The 19,615-nt window shown below is 42.1% G+C and overlaps 1 protein-coding gene across 1 annotated transcript in view; it reads left to right on the forward strand.

Moving 5' to 3' along the window:
- The window catches only part of PXDN (peroxidasin), a 141,440-nt gene that overhangs the window by 35,195 nt on the left and 86,630 nt on the right, over positions 1-19,615 (forward strand). The window contains exons 2-3 of the mRNA XM_043510316.1: positions 12,554-12,625; positions 14,205-14,276. Coding sequence (XP_043366251.1) covers positions 12,554-12,625; positions 14,205-14,276 — 144 coding nt within the window. The remainder of the gene's footprint in view (positions 1-12,553; positions 12,626-14,204; positions 14,277-19,615) is intronic.

Consider the following 19,615-nt stretch of genomic DNA (forward strand, 5'->3'; position numbering starts at 1 on the left):
GTTTTAAAAGGTGTACTCCTGAGAGCTGGAAGCCCTTTCTCTACGCAGCAGGCAAGGCAGCACCCACCCTTGAGGTGCGAATATCAGGTTGGGTTAGGTCCTGCTGTGGGCATTGCACTAGTTGCTCCTTTGTAGGGGGGCTGGGAAGGAATTTTTCTCTTACCACCATATTTGCTTTGGTAGAGTGGGTTTTTTTTTGCCTTCTCCACAGTGGGTGTCAGGGAGGGCCAATTATGGGAGGAGAAAAGTGGTTAGGCTACCTGTTGCAATTTATTTTGCAAGTGTGGGGCAGATGTCCAGTACAGATACTCCATAGGGAAGGCATCCAGTGACCAGATAAGTGGCCTGGTAAGGGACTTAAAAGAAGATGCTGGTTAATGAAACAGGGCTGGGGGTTTGGGGCTCCTCTGATTGGTATGGCAGAGAGCCAACTCCCCCTTTCTTATGGTCCACCTTAACTCTCCTACGAGGGGGAGGGAGGTGGATGGTAAGGTCCAAGCCATGGGCTGACTGGGGGACCTGGATGGAAAATGAAATGAGGCTGGTGGAAACCCAGGGTAATTATTTGAATGAACATGGATTTGACTGCACTGTACACTTTTATCTGCCAGGTAGTCCAAGACATCTAATAATAAAGTTGCAGCCTGATTAAATCCATATCAAGTGTCTCCTGTCTTTCTTTCGGTATAGCCAGGCAATGCTACCTTGCCATTCTGGAACAGGAGATCTGTAGAAGCATTTCTGCTGACAGGAGATTTTGAACTTCAGGGCAGAGGGAGAGTGGTTGTATGGCATGGTCTCAGGTCCTGAATTCACTCTCCCTTTGTGATAGAATCCAAGTCTGTTGATCGGGAGGCAATGTATATCTCTTTACATACTTTTTGCCTCCAGGTGATTAGTTCTTATGGTTTTGTTTAGATACGCTGGTCTGATAATCCAGTGGCTCTGAATCTTTCCAGATTACTGTACCCTTTTCAGGAGTCTGATTTGTCTTGTGTGTCCCCAAGTTTCACCTCATTTACAAACTACTTTCTTACAAAATCAGACATAAAAATACAAAAGTGTCACAGCCCACTATTACTGAAAAATTGCGTACCTTCTCATTTTTTACTATATAATTGTAAAATAAATAAATTGGAATATAAATATTGTACTTACATTTCAGTGTATAGTATATAGAGGAGTATAAACAAGTCATTGTCCGTCTGAAATGTTAGTTTGTACTGACTTCGCTAGTGGTTTTTATGGAGCGCGTTGTAAAACTAGGCAAATATCTAGCTGGATTGATGTAACCCTGGAAGACCTCTGTGTACCCCAGGAGTACGCATACCCCTGGTTGAGAACCACTGTGCTAATCATTAGGCATGGAAACTGCTGATTATTAGAGTCAACATATTGCAACAGTAGCTGATGCTGTATATAAATTGTAAATGCTCTTGGAGGCTTCGCAATAGGCACACATTTTCTTCTTAAAATGATAAATATCAGTAGGAAGCCTTCCTTTCCCTGGAAGCATGGTAATAATTTTATGGACTGTAACTTGCCCCTCACAATAGGGTTCCCTCTTAATTTGAATTTGCATAATTTTACGTAGTCAGTGATAGCTTGAGCATTGGGATACATTGTATATTCTAGAACTTCAAGGACTGAACAGCAACCACTGGAGTATTAGATCACATTTGTTGGTAATATCTGCATAATGCTCTCTAATATATACTTAGAGATTTGCACTTAATTTGGCCAGGAAAAATATTATTAAAAGTTTTTATATTTTAAAATTATATTTACACTGTGTTGCCCTTAGAAAAGACTCAAGCCTAAACAGTGACTAATGGGTTCCTTTTTCCAAGAAGAGAAATTTACAAGAACAAATTTTCCTGTCACCAGTGTCAAAAGTAATTAGAGCGCAGCTTTGCTATTTTGCTGTCCAATACATGCTGCTGTTTTTTTAAAAATGTTAATATTTTAAAATATCATAAAAAGATGAAAATGGAAGTAGAATTTCAGTCATTGATTTAAAAATATAAGATGCATAATATTTACTTTTTTCCCACTCAAATTGACGGGTTTTCTTTTATTTAGGAACTTTTATCACTCAGATATAGATTTATACTAAAATACATGGCACTGATGAGACCTCAGCTGGAATACTGTGTGCAGTTCTTGTCTTCCATGTTTAAGAAAGATGAATCCAAACTGGAACAGGTGCAGAGAAGAGCTCCTAATGATCCGAGGAATGGAAAACCTACCTTCTAAGAGGAGACTCAATGAGCTTGGCTTGCTTAGCCTAATCAAAAGAGGGCTGAGGGGAGATAGGATTGCTCTCTATAAATACAGTACATCGGAGGGATACATACCAGATAGGGAGAGGAGTTATTTAAGTTAAGCACCATTGTGGACACAAGAACAAATGGCTATAAACTGGCCATAAACAAGTTTAGGTTTGAAATTAAGTGAAGATCTCTAACCATCGGAGGAGTAAAGTTCTGGAACAGTCTTCCGGGGGCTGGGGTGGGTGGGGGGGAAGGAGGAACCTGAATGGCTTCAAGACTGAGCTTGATAAGTTTATGGAGGGGATGGGATGATGAGACTGCCAACAATGGCATGTAGCTGATCTGTGACTGCTGGCAGCAAGTATCTCCAATGTCTGGAGATGGAACACTAGATGGGGAGGACTCTGAGTTAGTACGGAGAATTCTTCTGCCTGTTGGGTCTTGCCCACATGCTCAGGGTCTAACTGAGCTCCATATTTGGGGTTGGGAAGGAATTTTCCCCTGGGTCAGATTGGCAGAGATCCCTCTGCAGCATGGGGCATGGGTCACTTGTAGGTTTATACAGGTATAAATTGTGGATTTTCTGTAACTTGAAGTCTTTAAATCATGATTTGAGGGCTTCTGTAACTCAGTCAGAGGTTAGGGGTCTATTACTGGAAAGGGTGGGTGAGGTTCTGTGGCCTGCAAAGTGCAGGAGGTCAGACTAGATGATCATGATGTTACCTTCTGCCCTTAAAATCTATGGGCCACACTCTGGTTTCTCAAAAAGAAAAGGAGTACTTGTGGCACCTTAGAGACTAACAAATTTATTAGAGCATAAGCTTTCGTGAGCTACAGCTCACTTCATCAGATGAGCTGTAGCTCACGAAAGCTTATGCTCTAATAAATGTGTTAGTCTCTAAGGTGCCACAAGTACTCCTTTTCTTTTTGCGAATACAGACTGACATAGCTGCTACTCTGAACTCTGGTTTCTGGCGGCCTTGATTACAACATACAGGGTTTATATGCAAACTGAGTTAAACATATATCCCTTTCTTTAAGACAGGCCTGCTTGATTAGTTCTACCTAATTGGGGATATATGAGTTTGAACATGTGCCTTTAATATCATACATGGGAAATTTCATAATTTTACAGATAATGTTGCTACATACATTTCACTATTATTGACCAGTGAGTTATTAGCTTTCAAATGATTCCTCACAAAGCATATTTTGTACAAAGATTATTACAATAGTGTGTAGGGTGTGAATACAGGGGTATATTAGGTCATGCTGCCTTACATCATGAGGGGCATGTTAGGAGATTCAAACTGACCCAGCTACAGGGTGTTGATAAGAGAGATCTTTGAATATAGGAAGAGCTGCTCTCTAAATAGCCGGCAATGCTGATGACCGTTTTGGCCAAAGAATCAGCGGTAGCTTTCAAGGGAGGTAAGCTCTTCACTTTTCTTCACTCTGTAACTGAGCTGAGAATGGCTAATCTACTTTTGCTTATGAGAAGTGTAAGTCTAGAAAAGTTGAGTAAACTGTTTCCTGTCTGTTAATTACATTTTTAATCATTCTTGTGTTGTTAAGATTTCTGTTGGATAATTTCTTGCAGACTACTTTCAAAGAAAAGAAAATAACCTCTCAGGAGAGGTGCTGAAAGGTAGTTTCTGAAACCTACGCCCGCTCCTTTGCTGTCTCAGAGACATGATATGAGATGACAAAGACATGAACAGAGGTGTCCACTTCTAGTGTGTTTTGTTGTTATTCGGTGGGCAAACACAATTGGAAAAGCCAAAGGGCTTCCTAGCAGGAGATTATCTTTGGAGAATGGTCACTCTAGCTAAAGGGATCTAGGCAGCTACCTAAAGTGGCAGATTTGGCCTGGCCACCCCTCTGTCACATGAGTGGTATTGTGACCCAGGGAGTCCAGTTGCAATGCCACACACTCAAATTTGGTCCGGCCACCTCTCTCACATGACTGGGCACCCGGGCCAAATCTGCCACCATACGCCTATGAGAATGGGGTTGGGGGCGGCACACTGAAGTTTTGCCTAGGGTTTAGATTGTCGTGAGTGGCCTCTGTACTTGACGATGGTTATCGCCTCTATGCTTACATGCTTTCAATGGGGGTCTTTGTAATGGCTACAGTACTTGGTACAACTACTTTTAGAGAAGATTCTGCAAATAAAGGTTTTGCATTTACAGGCTAAATATTGTTGATGGAAGACACTGGTAGAATTTCAGAGCCACTTGGAAGTGAAGCATTACTTAAATGTACTCAGTACTGGGAAAACAACTTTATGATATTTTTATATAGATCTGATAGTGATGCCTATGTTAAGGTTGCCTGATATCTTCTATTGTAAGACCCTGTTTTCAGTTGCTTATAACTTGGTCAAACCTCAACTATTTGGGCTGAAATTTTCCATGCCAAGTGTCTGTCTCAGACTGATTTTTTTGTCTTTTTTTTGGGTATGGTTCACCAAAAATGTATGGATAACTGAGAAACTTCTGATTTATTTGTATAAAAAATGCAAACTCAGTTTTCACTCTCCCTTTATGTGGATACCTGCTGGGTGTGAATGAGTTAGGTTCTGTCTTGAATAAGACAAGAAATGCAGTGACTTGGCAGGGAGGAGTCACCTACCATGAATAAACTAAAATCACTGGGGGGATAATACATACCTGGACTGGTAAACATGTGTGGAGAAGTACCACTCCATGGGAAAATTTCACATACCAGTTTTGACTGGGTTCAAGAGGCCCTGCAAACAACAACTGAAAATTGTATAAAGTGACCAGCCTGCTGATATTGATGAGGGATCATTCTCACTCCATCCAAGAACCAATATGACACTGTGACATATGTGGTAGATAAGTATTACCTGGTAAGCATTTGTGTAAGCTATTTATTGTTTTATTATATGTTTTCTCTGTGATGCTTTTGTTCTTAAAAATGAAACGCTTCCCCCCCCCCCCAACTTTGCTTTAGAGGGCTGGCTGGTCAATGGTAACCCTTTCATTGTCCCTGGAGAGAACAGGACATCAAGTACTGAACTAAACTCAGTTTTGCTAAGCTGATCACAATGATTTGCAGGCGGAATTGAAGCCTAAATCCCCAGGTGGAAGGGAGAGCAATGTGGGCTCCTGCCCTGAGAAAGGTGACAGCTAGAAGTCTGAGATCTAAATGGGGTACCCTCAAGGAGTCCACAAAATGATTAGAAGAGCAGTAGTTACCTGGGGAATTGTGACAAAATGGTTCAGCTATTTCTCAGAATTAGGATAGGGGAAAATACATTGTTTTGCCATGTTAAAAATTTCTTACAACTGCTTTGCTGTGAATCTCTTAACGTTTTCATGCTGTGGATCAGGGACTTGAAAGTTGGCTAGGAGTTGCTCTGGGGTCAGAGAGGTGTCTTTTGTTGTCCCTATGCAAATCCCCCTGTGGGGGCATGGGGTGGACAGAGAAGATTGCAGTGGTGGACATGGGCAAAGGGGGGCGGAGGACACACAGGGGCCGAGGCAGGCTGCAAAGGGTACATGTGGGGCAGACGGGTGAATGGAGAAGATGGGCCCCAAACAACTAGAGCACATTCCCTTCCTGAACCTGGGATAAAACCCAGGATTCCTGAATTTCAGTATTTTTTTTGTTGTCTGGCAAATAGCTGTGAAACCCACCCGCAAAGTGTCTCTTCCCATCTTAGAGTGACATGGGGGTGAGGTAATATCTTCTATTGGACCAACTTCTGTTGGAGAGAACGACAAGCTTTCAAGCTTGCACAGAGCTCTTCCCTTTTTAGTCATTGGTGGACCTGGAGAGTATTGCTGTTAGTTACTCTGTATAACTATATACTCAAACAGTAAATGTCAGTGGCATGGATCTTGGTTCCAATCCTGATATTGATCCATGTGGGGTCATATTATTGTTCCACATGAAAGAATGTGGGGTTATTTTGGTTTTGGGTTTTTTGTAAACTAGGAAATGACATTCTTAGCAAAACCCTACATTAAAGGAACATTAAAGTTGCAGAGCCAAGCTCTGGAAAATTAGGAAATCCCAGAATTAAGGTTGTCCATTCATTCTTAAATCTGCCCCCTTGTGCATATGCACTATGAAAGTCTTTAATTGCATGATCAAATATTTTTTCCACCAGACCCTTATGTTCTTTAGTCCTTGGGAGGGATGGTGGTCATGGAATGAATCAGGGTTGTGGAGTAAATTAAATTGTTGTCTGTAAAATCCCTCGCTGGTTGGTTGCAAAAGAAGAGAAAGAGTGGTCTTGTGGATAAGGTAACATGCTGAAGAACTGGGTTCTACCCTGCTTTTCCCAAAAAATTCCTATGTGCTGGTGAGCAGGTCACTTTAAATAAAACGTTGGCCACAAATTGTGTTGATGGTTTTATGGGTGCCAAACTTGAGACATCTGGGGTCAGATACGCAGAACTGCTGAATGCTCACATCGGCAACTGAAGTCATTAGGAGTTGTGCTTTGAACATATAAAGTGCTATAAAAATGTTAAGTACTTTGAATAATGAGGCCCTAGATTTCTCAAGCTAGGCACCAAAAATTAGTGGACAATTTTGACCTTAATCCATCTGTGCCTTATCTGTAAAAATGGGGATGGTGCTATTTTACCTTACAGGGGGTTTTGGAGAGAAATTCATTCTCATTTGTGAATCACCTGAATACTGTGGTGATGAGTATTCATTATGAGAAAAGCCTATGAGGAAATTAATAATTCTTTAGTTAGTGTAAGGTTTATATGATGTGGATAAGCACGTAAATAAGGCATGAGGCCACACACTGATTAAGTAAGAAAAGGTAGACTGAATAGTTTCCTGTTTAGCAAGCACCATTCATCCTATATACTGAGTGAAGCAGAGGTCCTTTATGTGTGGAGAAATAGTATGTGAGTAATTTAAGACAGAATCATACTACATAAAGGGATGAAATTAAAGTTGCACAGGCAATCTTAACTGACATTTCCTAAATTTGGGGTGCTTGACTCTCTAACTATAACATTTATTTGTTTATAGTTTTTTAGCTTGCTTTATATGTGTTATGTTTTTTTAAAAGTCATCTGAGCAATACCTTTACTAAATTTCTTACCTATGTGTGTATCTTGATTGGATATTAGGAAAAACTTTTTCACTAAGAGGGTGGTGAAACACTGGAATGCGTTACCTAGGGAGGTGGTAGAATCTCCTTCCTTAGAGGTTTTTAAGGTCAGGCTTGACAAAGCCCTGGCTAGGATGATTTAACTGGGACTTGGTCCTGCTTTGAGCAGGGGGTTGGACTAGATGACCTTCTGGGGTCCCTTCCAACCCTGATATTCTATGATTCTATGATTCTATGATCTTAAGATTTTCTATGGTGCTTTCTAAGCACGTCCCAAGTAAATTAGGCATATATAACATATTTTTTATACATGTGTGTGACACCCCTCTTCTCCCCCCCACACGTTATCTGTATTTAAAAGATTTCATTGGGGACATGGTTATTCTATTGCAATATTTATGGAGACCTTAGTCCAGAGCTAGTACAGATCACAAGTGAAATGAGCGTGGTGATCTTAATTTAGCAAGGTGGCCTCTCTCAATATTGTATAGTGGTCTCCCTTTTGTCACTTAAAATATCCCCATTAATTTTTTTGAGACTTGCAAAACTTAAAGGGACACTGTCAAATTAAAAATCATACTTCTGTCTAACAATTTCTTACCTATTGTTACAAGTAACACCTAAGACTGCTATAACTAAAATGGATCAGAGAAAAAAAGAAATCTGTTGTTTCAGATTGCTTATTCTTTATTTTTAACAGTATTTTAAGTATGTTTACTTTCTCAGTTTCTTCCCCCTCTATTTTGGAGTGGAGGGGCTCATATATAACCAGGGGAGAGAAAAAAAACATTACTAAAATTCAGAAAAACTTACTGCCAAACCATAAAGCTTGATGGGAATATATTGCCATCTCTATTTACCAGATTGACTTGCAGTATCCCTTTTGAAGGAATGGTACCCAAAATCTTGACTTCCATTATTATGAGCAGATTGATAAACAGATTGGTTATTTTGTTCTAATATCATGTCTGATTTTACTAGTTTTTAAACTATATATAGAGAGAGGGAGAGAGAGAGAATTTTTTCCTTAGATATGTAAAGTAAACACAGATTAAAATTTGTGTGGTCATAATTTTTCATGAAACATAATTCCGTGAAGATGCCAGAACAATTGACTTTTAGGAAAATGTATGCACTATAGTTTGTTTGTCAGGCACTTTCTGAAAACTACTGAACAGAATGAAATAAGTTGCCATGCCTTTCAGCTTGACTTGTAATTCAGTCTTGCAGAAATTAATATACAGATAGAAACTATAGCAGTAGCTTGGGTAAGCAACCTTAACCATCAAATAATGTGAATTTATGGTGATCAAGATTATCTATCCATAGTTATCACAGTGGTATTTGAGTTACTGCATTAAGGGCTTGCTTCTGCACTGTGCTGAGCACTCCGGTACTGATTCAAAATGCTTACCTAACATGTTTAAATTAAATACATACTTGTTTGCCGGATGAGGGCTAGGATGCCGAGTCCTAATTTCCCCATTCTACATATAGATCATGATCATTGTGCTTGTTTTGGGTAAATGTTGACTTTGGTCACAGGTGCTTATTTTAAAGGGGTAAAGTGACACAGAAGCCCAGGAGCCCAAATCCCATTGACTGGTGCCATTAGGCACTTTTTAAATTTTACTCAAAATTAAAAGCATTGAAAGTATGGTTTAATTTTTACCTAAATTAGAATCAAACAATATATTTTTGGGGAAAAAAATGGAATTATTGTATGTGTAACACTCCTTTCTGTGCCAGTCCATGAAGGATATGAATCTGTTAAAGCTGTAGCTAAGGAATCTTAGCTGTTTAGTACAAGCTGTAGCAGCTCATGCTTTTTACCTTTGGAGGTCCCTGGTTAAATCCTCAGAGTGTCTGATGTTAGTGGGAATTTGTTCTGGGATTCAAACTGCTGTGGGTCTCAGACATTCAGGATATGCTTACTTTGGTCAGAGGAAATATGATCCAGTGATCAGTCAGTGTGTGTTATATGTCTGCCTTATCCACAAAAGATGTGAATGCTTCAGCTCTTATCAGAGAACTTTAGCTCAAGCTGTAGCAACTTGTGCCTTTAGCTCTAGAAATCCCTAGTTCAGTTCCTGGCAGCTGTTAGACACACATGCAATTTAACTACAGCGTGTCTGTGTGGAATGTTTTGAGGTAAAGATAACATTTTATGTTATGTTCCTGGCATATAAACAGATACAAACAGATTAATTAGATAAAAACATAAAATACTCTTGCTGGAAGTTTGCAATGTGACACTACTTTATTTCTTGGAAACCAGAACCGTAACATACAGCACCCCAGAACAGAGAGGCACAGCTCATCCTACTTTACTATGGGCTGTCTGTCCACAGACTGACTCTGCTTGGCTGAGTAGAAACTGAGTAAGCATTTAAGGATTTGGTTCATGAAAAATAAGGGTTTAAGCCAGGGTTGGGCAAACTTTTTGGCCCGAGGGCCACATCTGGGAATAGAAATTGTATGGCGGGCCATGAATACTCACAAAATTGGGGTTGGGGTGCAGGAGTGGGTGAGGGCTCCAGTTCGGGATGTGGGATCTGGGGTGGGGCCAGAAATGAGGAGTTCAGGATGCGGGACGGGGCTTCGGGGTGGAGTGCGGAGGGGGAGTGAGGACTCCAGCTGGGGGTGCGGACTCGGGGCTGGGGATGAGCGGTTTGGGCTGCAGGAGGGTGCTCTGGGCTGGGATTGAGGGGTTTGGAGTGTGGGAGGGGGATCAGGGCTGGGACAGGGCTTTGGGGTGTGGGATGTTGAGGTGGTGCAGTGTCCGGGTGGTGCTTCCTTCAAGCAGCTCCCAGAAGCAGCAGTATGTCCCTTCTCCATCTCCTATGTGGAGGTGCAGTCAGGCGCTCTGCACGCTGCCCTGAGCGCAGGCACTGCCCCTGTAGCTCCCATTGGTTGTGGTTCCTGGCCAACGGGAGATGTGGGGGCAGCACTTGGGGTGGAGGCAGTGTGTAGAGTGGAGCCCCCTGGCTGCCCCTACACATCGGAGCCGGAGAGGGGGCATGCCCCTGCTTCTGGGAGCCACGTGGAGTGGTGCACGACCCTGCTCCCCAACTGGAGTGCCAGAATGGGGCAAGCCCCCGACCCAACTCAAGGGCTGGATTAAAACGGCTAGTGGGCCAGATCCAGCCCGCATGCCGTAGTTTGCCCACCCCTGGTTTAAGCATACCCTTTGCAAAAGACTTTGGGCTAAGCTATGCCTTCAGTTATGTAAAATCTCAGTCAACGGAATAGAATGGGTGTAGCAAACAGCTGAATGTGGATTTTCTATTATTCTGTGATTTTTCCCTGATTAGTTTAAGATCTAGCTCTGGGATTCGGTATCTAAAATAATTAAAATGTTATATGAATTTTTCAATTGAGGTGATTGTTTTGATTCAAGGAGAGAGATGATTGTGATGTAGACATTTATATGATATCTTTTTATAGGTGGATTGAATCTATTAATTGTAAAAACAGTAAAACAATAGTGTGACCTACCTCACAACACATTCTCCTCTCCTTCTTAGTCTTTCCCTTTGTGTTTGCATGCTGAAGCTTGATGGCAACACAGCTTACTGGGAGCAGACTCTTCTGTCCATGCTCTTGTCTGAGGGCTTGGCTACACTTGCGAGTTACAGCACAATAAAGGAGCCCCAGGTGCACTAGCTCACTACCCGTCCACACTGGCAAGGCACGTAGAGCGCTTTGACTCCGTGGCTACAGCGCTGCTGGTACTCCACCTTGGTGAGTGGAATAACATTTGCTGTGCCCTCGCTGGAGCGCAGCGGCACCAGTGTGAATGAGGTGTTGCTTTGCTGCGCTTTGATCAGCCTCCGGAAACATCCCATAATCCCCTTAAGTCAAGTGGCCACTCTTGGCATTGTTTGGAATCAGCTGTAGGAATGAGGAAATGCCCGTTGAAAGCTCTGTTTCTGACAGCTGGCTGCTTATCTCCTCCGAGACAAAGCAACCATTACTGTGGAATGCTGTGTGTTAGAGAGAGAGGTGGGGTGGGGTGGGGTGGAGGGAGGTCTGCTGCTGTCTGAATTTACAAGACAGCATGCTGACATGTTCTGAGCATCCCAAAACCCACTCTCTCTCCCCCCACATACACACAACACACTCCTGTCACACTCCACACACCCACTCCCCCAATTTGAAAAGCACATTGCAGCCACTTGCATGATGGGATAGCTGCCCATAATGCACCACTTCCAATGTGCTGAAAGTGCCGCAAATGTGGCCACGCCAGTGCACTTGAAGCTGTCAGTGAGGATGGACTGCAGCGCTTTCCCTACTGCACTCTACGAAGGTTAGTTTAACTCAAAGTGCTCTACATCTGTAAGTGTAGCCATGCCCTGAGACTGAATGGCAAGATGTAGGCTCCAGAAATGCTTTACTGTCTGCATTTGTCTTTAAAACTAGCATGGTTCTTTTCTCTTTGATATTCTCTTTATATTACCCATACTGCAGTAATCTGAATAAAAACAGAGAAAATGGAATTAAAACAAAAACAGCTTGTTTAACGTAGTTAGATTTACACTTTTCATAAGCTACACTAGCTAAGTCATTTTCATCTTTGTTGTTGGGGGAAAAAGAAAATGTTAATCGCTTATGTCTCTTAAAAGCAATCCTCTTGCTGGCCAGACTGGCAGCCTCTCTGGCTGTCCTTATACCAACTCTTCTTTGTCCTGCTTATTTTCCTTCCTTATTATATTCCCTCCCCCATTCTTTCCTCATTTTTCCCAAACAGTTTCTGAAGACAAGAGATATATCTACACTTCAATTTGGAATGTTTAAATTCAAGTTCTAGGAGACTATCTATGCTAGCTCAATCACAATTGGAGCTGGAATTTACATCTTCCAGCTTGAAGTGAAAGACAGTAGAGTTTCCACCTGCTAGGAGATGGTCCATTGAAGAAGTGAAGACCCTTCAGGATTAATGGCTGCTATTCAAAGGCTTAACAACTGAGCTCAAATACTGCCCTTCACAACCACATTGTCTCACTGTACCCATTTTTGTTTAGCCCTCATTTTAAATGAGTTTCACCCACCCTCCTCCCATTTGGTCATGAGCTATGAATTATGCAGAAAGGCGAGGACCCTTTGCCAAAATGGTGACCCACAGTAATGTTTTTCATACTGATGTGTTTTTGTTTTTTTACCCCACAGAGATCTACGGTTTAATAGAATTAAAGAAATTCAGCCTGGAGCATTTAGACGGCTTAAAAACCTGAACACACTGTAAGTTATTTCCCTTGCTCCCCGAAAACACTTTCCCCCCTTTCAATCAAATGATTTTTCTTAGATTATGTGCCAAATTCTGCTAATCTTACTTAAAAAGGACTTTTCACCTGAGTGTGGCTAGCAAGATTTGGCCAAATTGTGAACGAATATACACGTCTTTGTTTTTTGTTTTCAAATATGTTGGACACTTCGTTAAAACTTTAGAGGCCTCAGAAAACACATTGACAGCCTGTAGCGGAGCGACGACTCACCGGCGCGGCGCCTCCTGCTGGTTGTCTGGGAATTAACTCTTTCCAGCCTCAAAGCATTCTCTGCTGGCCAGTGTCTTGCCTACGACTGGCCCTGTGTCCCTCCCAGACCCTGATGCCCCTTTACCTTGGGGTCCTGCTCCCTGGCAGTGCCCCCACACTCTGGGTCTCAACTCCCAGGGGAACCCCCAACCCTCTATCCCCACCTTGCCTCAGTGGCTACTGCCAGTCATCCTCTAGCCCCCACTCATTGGGGCAGACTGCAATCTGTAATGGCCACTCATCACTGGCAAGGGGTTAGGACCTGCTGCCTTCGCCTACCCGCGGGCTGCCCCTCTGCAGCCCCAGTACCCTTTCATAGGCCTGCAGCCTGGGGGTTTACTAGACTGGAGCTCCCCAGCTCCCTTGCCCTATTCTCCACCACTGCTCCAGCCTAGGTACCTCACTCCCAGGCAGCTAGCCCTTCCTACTCCAGGGCTAGAGTGAGACTCTTTCAGCTCCTGGCCCATTGATCTGGCAACAGCTTTGGCTGCTTCCCCAATCAGCCTAGCCTTTCCCAGCCACAGCCCTCTCCAGGACTGCTTTTACTATTGGCTCCCCCAGGCAGCCCTCTCCCAGGGCTGTTTTAATCCCTTCTGGGCCGGGGCCCCAATATTTTATTAAAGTTTATTACACTTATTATGAAAGATATGAAAAATATATAACTGCATATTAACAGTTTTTCATAATTGTGTTGTGTTTTTAAACTCTACGAATCTGTAACATCGGATTCTGTAGACCAGCCAGTTATAGCCAAGTTGTTCAAATGCTTCTCCACAGCTGTGTTTTTAAAACTGTGTGGAATACTCTAGTAATTGGCTGGAAAGCTCAATGTAGGCATCTCAGAAAGCAGCATTTCCTCTTCCAGCCCATAATCTGGAGTAGCATTGGGGAAGAGATTTTTTCCCCCTTCTCGCGATTCTTGGTACCTGCATGAAGATTATTAAACCTGCAGATTATTTAGGTATTATGTATTTTTCTTTAATTTCTCTCTCAGTTTGTTAAGGATTTCACTTTCACCTCAATGCAGCAGAGCACTTAAGCACATGATTTTGTAAGGAAATATTTAGTCACATTTGGATTTAAAACAGAGAAGGCACAAATTCATCAGTTTATTTCTGGTAACAATTGCTAATGTGTCATTAGTTTATTTTTGTTTAATCTAGTTTTTGATGCTTGGCTTGTATAAACTTTCAGTCAGACAGCCTGGCATTCTGGCTTCTTTTCAGTTTCAAATTGTTTTAACAATTTATGAATTAAGAAATGTACTGTTTTCATTTCTTTTTTAGGCTTCTAAACAACAATCAGATTAAAAGAATACCTAGTGGGGCATTTGAAGACCTTGAAAATCTAAAATATCTGTAAGTTAATGTGACATTTTTATATCAAAAGTGAATTAAACATAACTTCAGAAATGGGGAAAAACCAAACATAATTTATTTTTATTCACATTCTCAGGCGTCACACTCTTGAAAATCTTAAATGTGATTTCTTAAATGTGGATGGAGTATAAATAGATGGTTTGGCATTTACTAAAGTAATACTGAGCCTTTCACAGCTATATTGCTGGTTCGAATCCAGGTACAATTGATACTAACTGAAAATACTTGCTAGTTACAATAGAAATCTGTGTCGGGATTTGCAAAACATCTGTTACAGATGGGATTTTTAAAGGAGTTTGGAGTCCAAATCCATAAGATCCTTTGAAAATCGACTGTACTGTTTCCTATACTTCACATACACCTGTTCCAGATTTGTGCAATTTTCCAAAAGATGTTTTCTTTCTCTTTTGTATTCTAGTTGTTTTTGTTCCTACATTGTGTTTTATACCAAATAAACAATTTAACAAGGTCATTTAAAATCTTACGTATGGATATGCTTTCACTGCTGCTGGGCAAAGCTTTATAGCAATTGTAACAGTTGTGCCATGCGAATTTAACCTTTTTTTAGTTATTTAGGTTATGTATGCACCATTTTCTCCTAATTTAAGGAAAATAGCAAAATACAGTCAATAAAATATTGGCCCATTCGTGTAATCAGAACCTGCAACTAAAAACTGGTATGGATAATGAGATTTCTCCCATGAATACTCACTCTGGAGTTGGTCCTTCCAATACTGATTTGTATAGTATGGGAAAGCTTTACTTTTGCAACTTTTGAGATATTGAATATAATCTACCTATCTATATACACTGTATAGAAGTAATGGTCTTCTATCTTAAGCACTCTGATATTGCACCCTTTTCAAAATTACTTTGTGAATTAAAAAAAATCCTGAAATAATTCATATTTGTATAATTACAATATACTAATTCAAATTTTGTGGTATACTGAAATAGTTATATATTGTCCCCACATATTCTACTTAGATATATCTATCCACTGTGACGGGGCAAGGCCATATGGCTGTAGAAAAGTAGTGGGAGATAGATATATTAGCTCCAGGCTAAACAAATCCCTGGTACCAGGATAAGTGAAATGGCAGCTGCTCCAGGTGAATTAAGACACCTGGGGCCAATTAAGAACTTTCCAGAAGGCAGGGAGAAGGCTAGGTTGATTGGGACACCTGAAGCCAATCAGGGGCTGGCTGAAACTAGTTAAAAGCCTCCCAGTTGGGCAGGTGAGTGTGGATGTTAGGAGCTGTGGGAGGAAGTTGTGTGGTTGGAGAGACTGAGCAGTACATACCATATCAGGCACAAGGAAGGAGGCCCTGAGGTAAGAGTGAAGTGGAGCCTGAGGAAGTGAGGGCTGCTGTGGGGAAGTAGCCAAGGGAATTGCACGTGTCCTGTTTCTAAAAGGTCAGCTACCATAGCTGATACTATTAGGGTCCCTGGGGTGGAGCACGGAGTAGAGGGCGGGCCTGGGCTCCCCCCCTTTGCCCTCTCTCTGATTAATCACTGAGACTGGAAGACAACAGAGACTGTGCAAGGAAGGATAACTTCTTCTCACCTCCCTTGCTGGCTTATGATGAAAATGACTCAGTAGACTGTGACCCTTGTCTCTAGAGAGAGAAGGGTTGCGTGGAGGGTCACAGTGAGTCTCTGAGGCTAGCAAAATCCACCAGGAAATGCGGGACCCACGGAGACAAAGACAGAGCTTTTTCACACCACATTTTGCATCTATGTGTTAAAACTGATTTAATTCCATGTTGTTTGTTTATGTAAATCAATAAAAACATTGTTTATTAATTATAAAACTGGAAGAAGAAGAGGAGTACCCAATTCAGTGAAATGATGAAGTCAGTTGCAGCATGATCTGTTATACAAATATACTTTTTAACTTTACTTATTTTCTGGTGTTCGTTTCTATCATATACAGTAATTGAGATAATATTGAACACAACAATTTCAGTGAAAGTTTGAAAACAAACTCTTAAATTATTCCATCCTCAGCTTCCCCAATATATTTGTCTTCCGTTGTTGTTCATATCCTGAGTCTCTAATATCCAGATGAAGGTTCTTTCCTTTTCCTCTGCCTCTCTGAAAGCTGTGGATGTGACATGGCAGTTGAATAAGATGAAACTCAGCAGTGGACTCCTGATCAATAACAGGGCTTTGTCAGCAGAATTCTTTTTTAAAATCCTTCCTCCATTGTTTAACATAGCTTTTAATAAGTCTCTTTTTACTGTTGTTTTTAGTTGACTGCTGAATGCAGTATAAACAGACACTACTATAGTGCAGCCAGAAGATTTGTCAGCAGTACTGATGCTAATCTGGTGTTAATATGTCAGAATGGAACAGTTTGCTTATATAGTAAAAATGTAGTGACACTGGCCTGCAAGTTCAGTTAACTAAGTTGTCACAACAGGAATGGCTCATGACCATGAGTGCCTACCTCAGGGCAGACTGTCAAAAACAGGGCAGAGACTCCAAACTGGTGGTTGTTCTATAATTAAATTTCACCAAGCCAGTAACAAATGTGAACTCCTGCATCACTGTAACAGTCTTAACATGGAATCACAGATAGTCCCCTTACACTCTCCTATCTTGCCACCCAGACAAACTGGACTTACTGATAAATGGTCATTTACACCAAAAATCACACCACGCTCCGGTTGTTTCTAGTCCCAAGAGACCAGTCGCTTACCCCAGGTCAATTGGTACCCTAGATCTTACACCAAAGACAATGCCTGTAGCCAATCCTATAATAAACTTTCTCAAGGTTTATTAATTAGGCTAAAGAAATTAGAGAGTTGTTTACATGTTAAAACAAGTCATATAAATCCTAAGAGTGACAGAGTTGTAGTGTAATTGTAGTCATTCAAAGTGTCTTTCAGGGTGGACCCAGGGGAACTCAGCCTCAGTTTAGTCTCTGGCCCTGTCAGAGTTCAAACAGCCAAGAAGACAGAATATTTTCCTGTGGCTTGGTTTTATATCCTTCATTCAGCTTCCAAGCCTACAGGATGAGGTTCCTTGTCTGTAGTATTTCCCAGATGCGATAGGGCCATTAACCAATTTTTTGTATTGTGATGTTCCTTGATGCACGATCTTATTTTGAGAGTTCTTCTGCATAGATGTGTGTGTATGGGGGACAACAATTCACACGCCTTGGTTCACAAGTTCATTTTCAAAGTTATAAAGCAAAACTTACATATTTTCTTAGAGTATAGAATACAGACATAACAAGTAAGATTAATGCATGCAGCAATTTACAAGCATTTCCTAGCGTCTAAACACTAAATACATTCTTATAAGACTAAAACCTGTTTTGAGCTAAACTAAAATAAAGGTGAACTGGTCTGGTCCCCAGCTGTGCGTTTGTCAGTTCTTAGCTAATGCCTGCAGCCGAGGCAAGAGCAGGGAAGCAAAGCTGGCCCCTTAACTCAGAAGGAATCAACTAAAATCTAGATTCTTTTATTAAGAGCCATAAATCTTTTCACAGAAACCTTACCAAATAATCCAAATTATTCTAAAATGTTTAGGTATTATTCATTCAGAAGGGCCCTGATCCTGCTAACCCTTACAAACATAAATAACTTTATGCACTTGAGTAGTCCCATTAAATTCAATGACATTATTTGTATGTGAAATTACTTATTGTGACTCTCCTCAGGGCAGCCCAGAACTGTAAATCACTATTACCCCTCTGCCCCGGTGAGTTTTGTTGAAGAGTAGACTGTTTGCCAGTTTCCTACCACACCATCTGTCTGCTTCACCAGCAAACTCCTCAAAACTCTGCCAGTTTGAATCTTGCCTTGTAGGCAACTATCAGCGAGCCCCAATTCCCGAGTTTCCCAGCAACATTTCTGTAATCATAGAACCATAGAATATCAGGGTTGGAAGGGACCTCAGGAGGTCATCTAGTTCAATCCGCTGCTCAAAGCAGGACCAATCCCCAACTAAGTCATCCCAGCCAGGGCTTTGTCAAGCCTGACCTTAAAAACCTTTAAGGAAGGAGATTCCACCACCTCCCTAGGTAACCCGTTCCAGGGTTACTGTCCAGTCCCTCTCACTGGGTCCTTACAGAAATTAAGTTTGCCGCCTCCAAAGAGCCAGAGCACACACCAGCCTGTTTGCTTGTGGACTCACACTTAACTTCAGTATAACTGAGATAGTTTATAGTAAAACTAAGAATAAGTTTATTAATAAAGAACAGAGATTTAAGTGGCACTAAGCAAGAGACCACTAGGGTTACTGTGATGGTTTATGCCCCTCGGGTCAGGGCAGCGTGGCCTAGCGGCCAGAGTCTATAGAGCATCCCTTCGGAGAGGGGCAGCGTGGCCTAATGGCCAGAGTCTATAGAGCATCGCTTCAGTGCGGGGCAGCATAGCCTAGCGGCCAGAGTCTATAGGGGTAGGGTGCCCACCAAGAGGTGTGGCAGCCCCGGTAGCGGGGCCCAGGCCCTCCTGACTACACCGGGCCCTGACCCAAGGTTCTAACTGCAGCGTATCAACTTGTCACCGACTCAACAGGGGGGTCCTACCGAAACACACTGAGGTTTTCCGGGTGGGAGGTACCACTCCATCATCCTCCCTGGGTCACTTCCCATCAGTGTCTGCATTGAGGTCTCCCATGAGACTTAGGGTTCTCCATGGTCAGCTGGGCTGGGCACCTCCTGTGGCTCCTCCAGTCGCCGGAGTTCAGGTGGGCCCAGGGAGGCTCTGATTCTCGGCGCAGTCAGGCGCTGTGGCTGGCCCTCCACTGGAGCTTCCCAGACTGGTCCTTCCACTGCGGCCTCCAGCCCAGAATGAGCTGCTTTATACTGCTAGAGCATCTGGAGCTTACCCAGTCCCACCGGGGAGGCAGGATTTCCACTGTCAATAATATGGACTTAACTCTGTCTGGGCTAGTGCGGGGTAAGCAGACCCCATCACAGTTACAAACAAAACATCACATTTTCTAGTAACTAAAAATTAATGTTAGCAAGTTACGATCAAAGAGTTTTCTCACTTACATCGTTACCAAGATCTCTAGCCCTCCAGGCCAGGGGATCCAGCTTTCACAGAATCAAAGGGTGCTGTCCTCTTTGTTCCCCAAGTGATGGGTAACTATAATGTCTTTTTGTTCCCCCTTATATTTTCCAAAGTCCATTGTCTTTGTCTTAGGAGCCAAGAGGGTGCAAATTCAGACCCTTGGTGTGCTGATTAGCTTGATGGCTTTGTTTACTTTATATGTAAATGTACTTTCATTATCCTCTGCCTGTAAGCAAGATGGTCAGACAGGTAAATCCACATTCCTTTGTCTAGGGCAGGCTGGGTTTA

Source organism: Dermochelys coriacea, chromosome 3 (assembly GCF_009764565.3).
Source record: "Dermochelys coriacea isolate rDerCor1 chromosome 3, rDerCor1.pri.v4, whole genome shotgun sequence".
In the NCBI taxonomy this organism is placed as follows: domain Eukaryota; kingdom Metazoa; phylum Chordata; order Testudines; family Dermochelyidae; genus Dermochelys; species Dermochelys coriacea.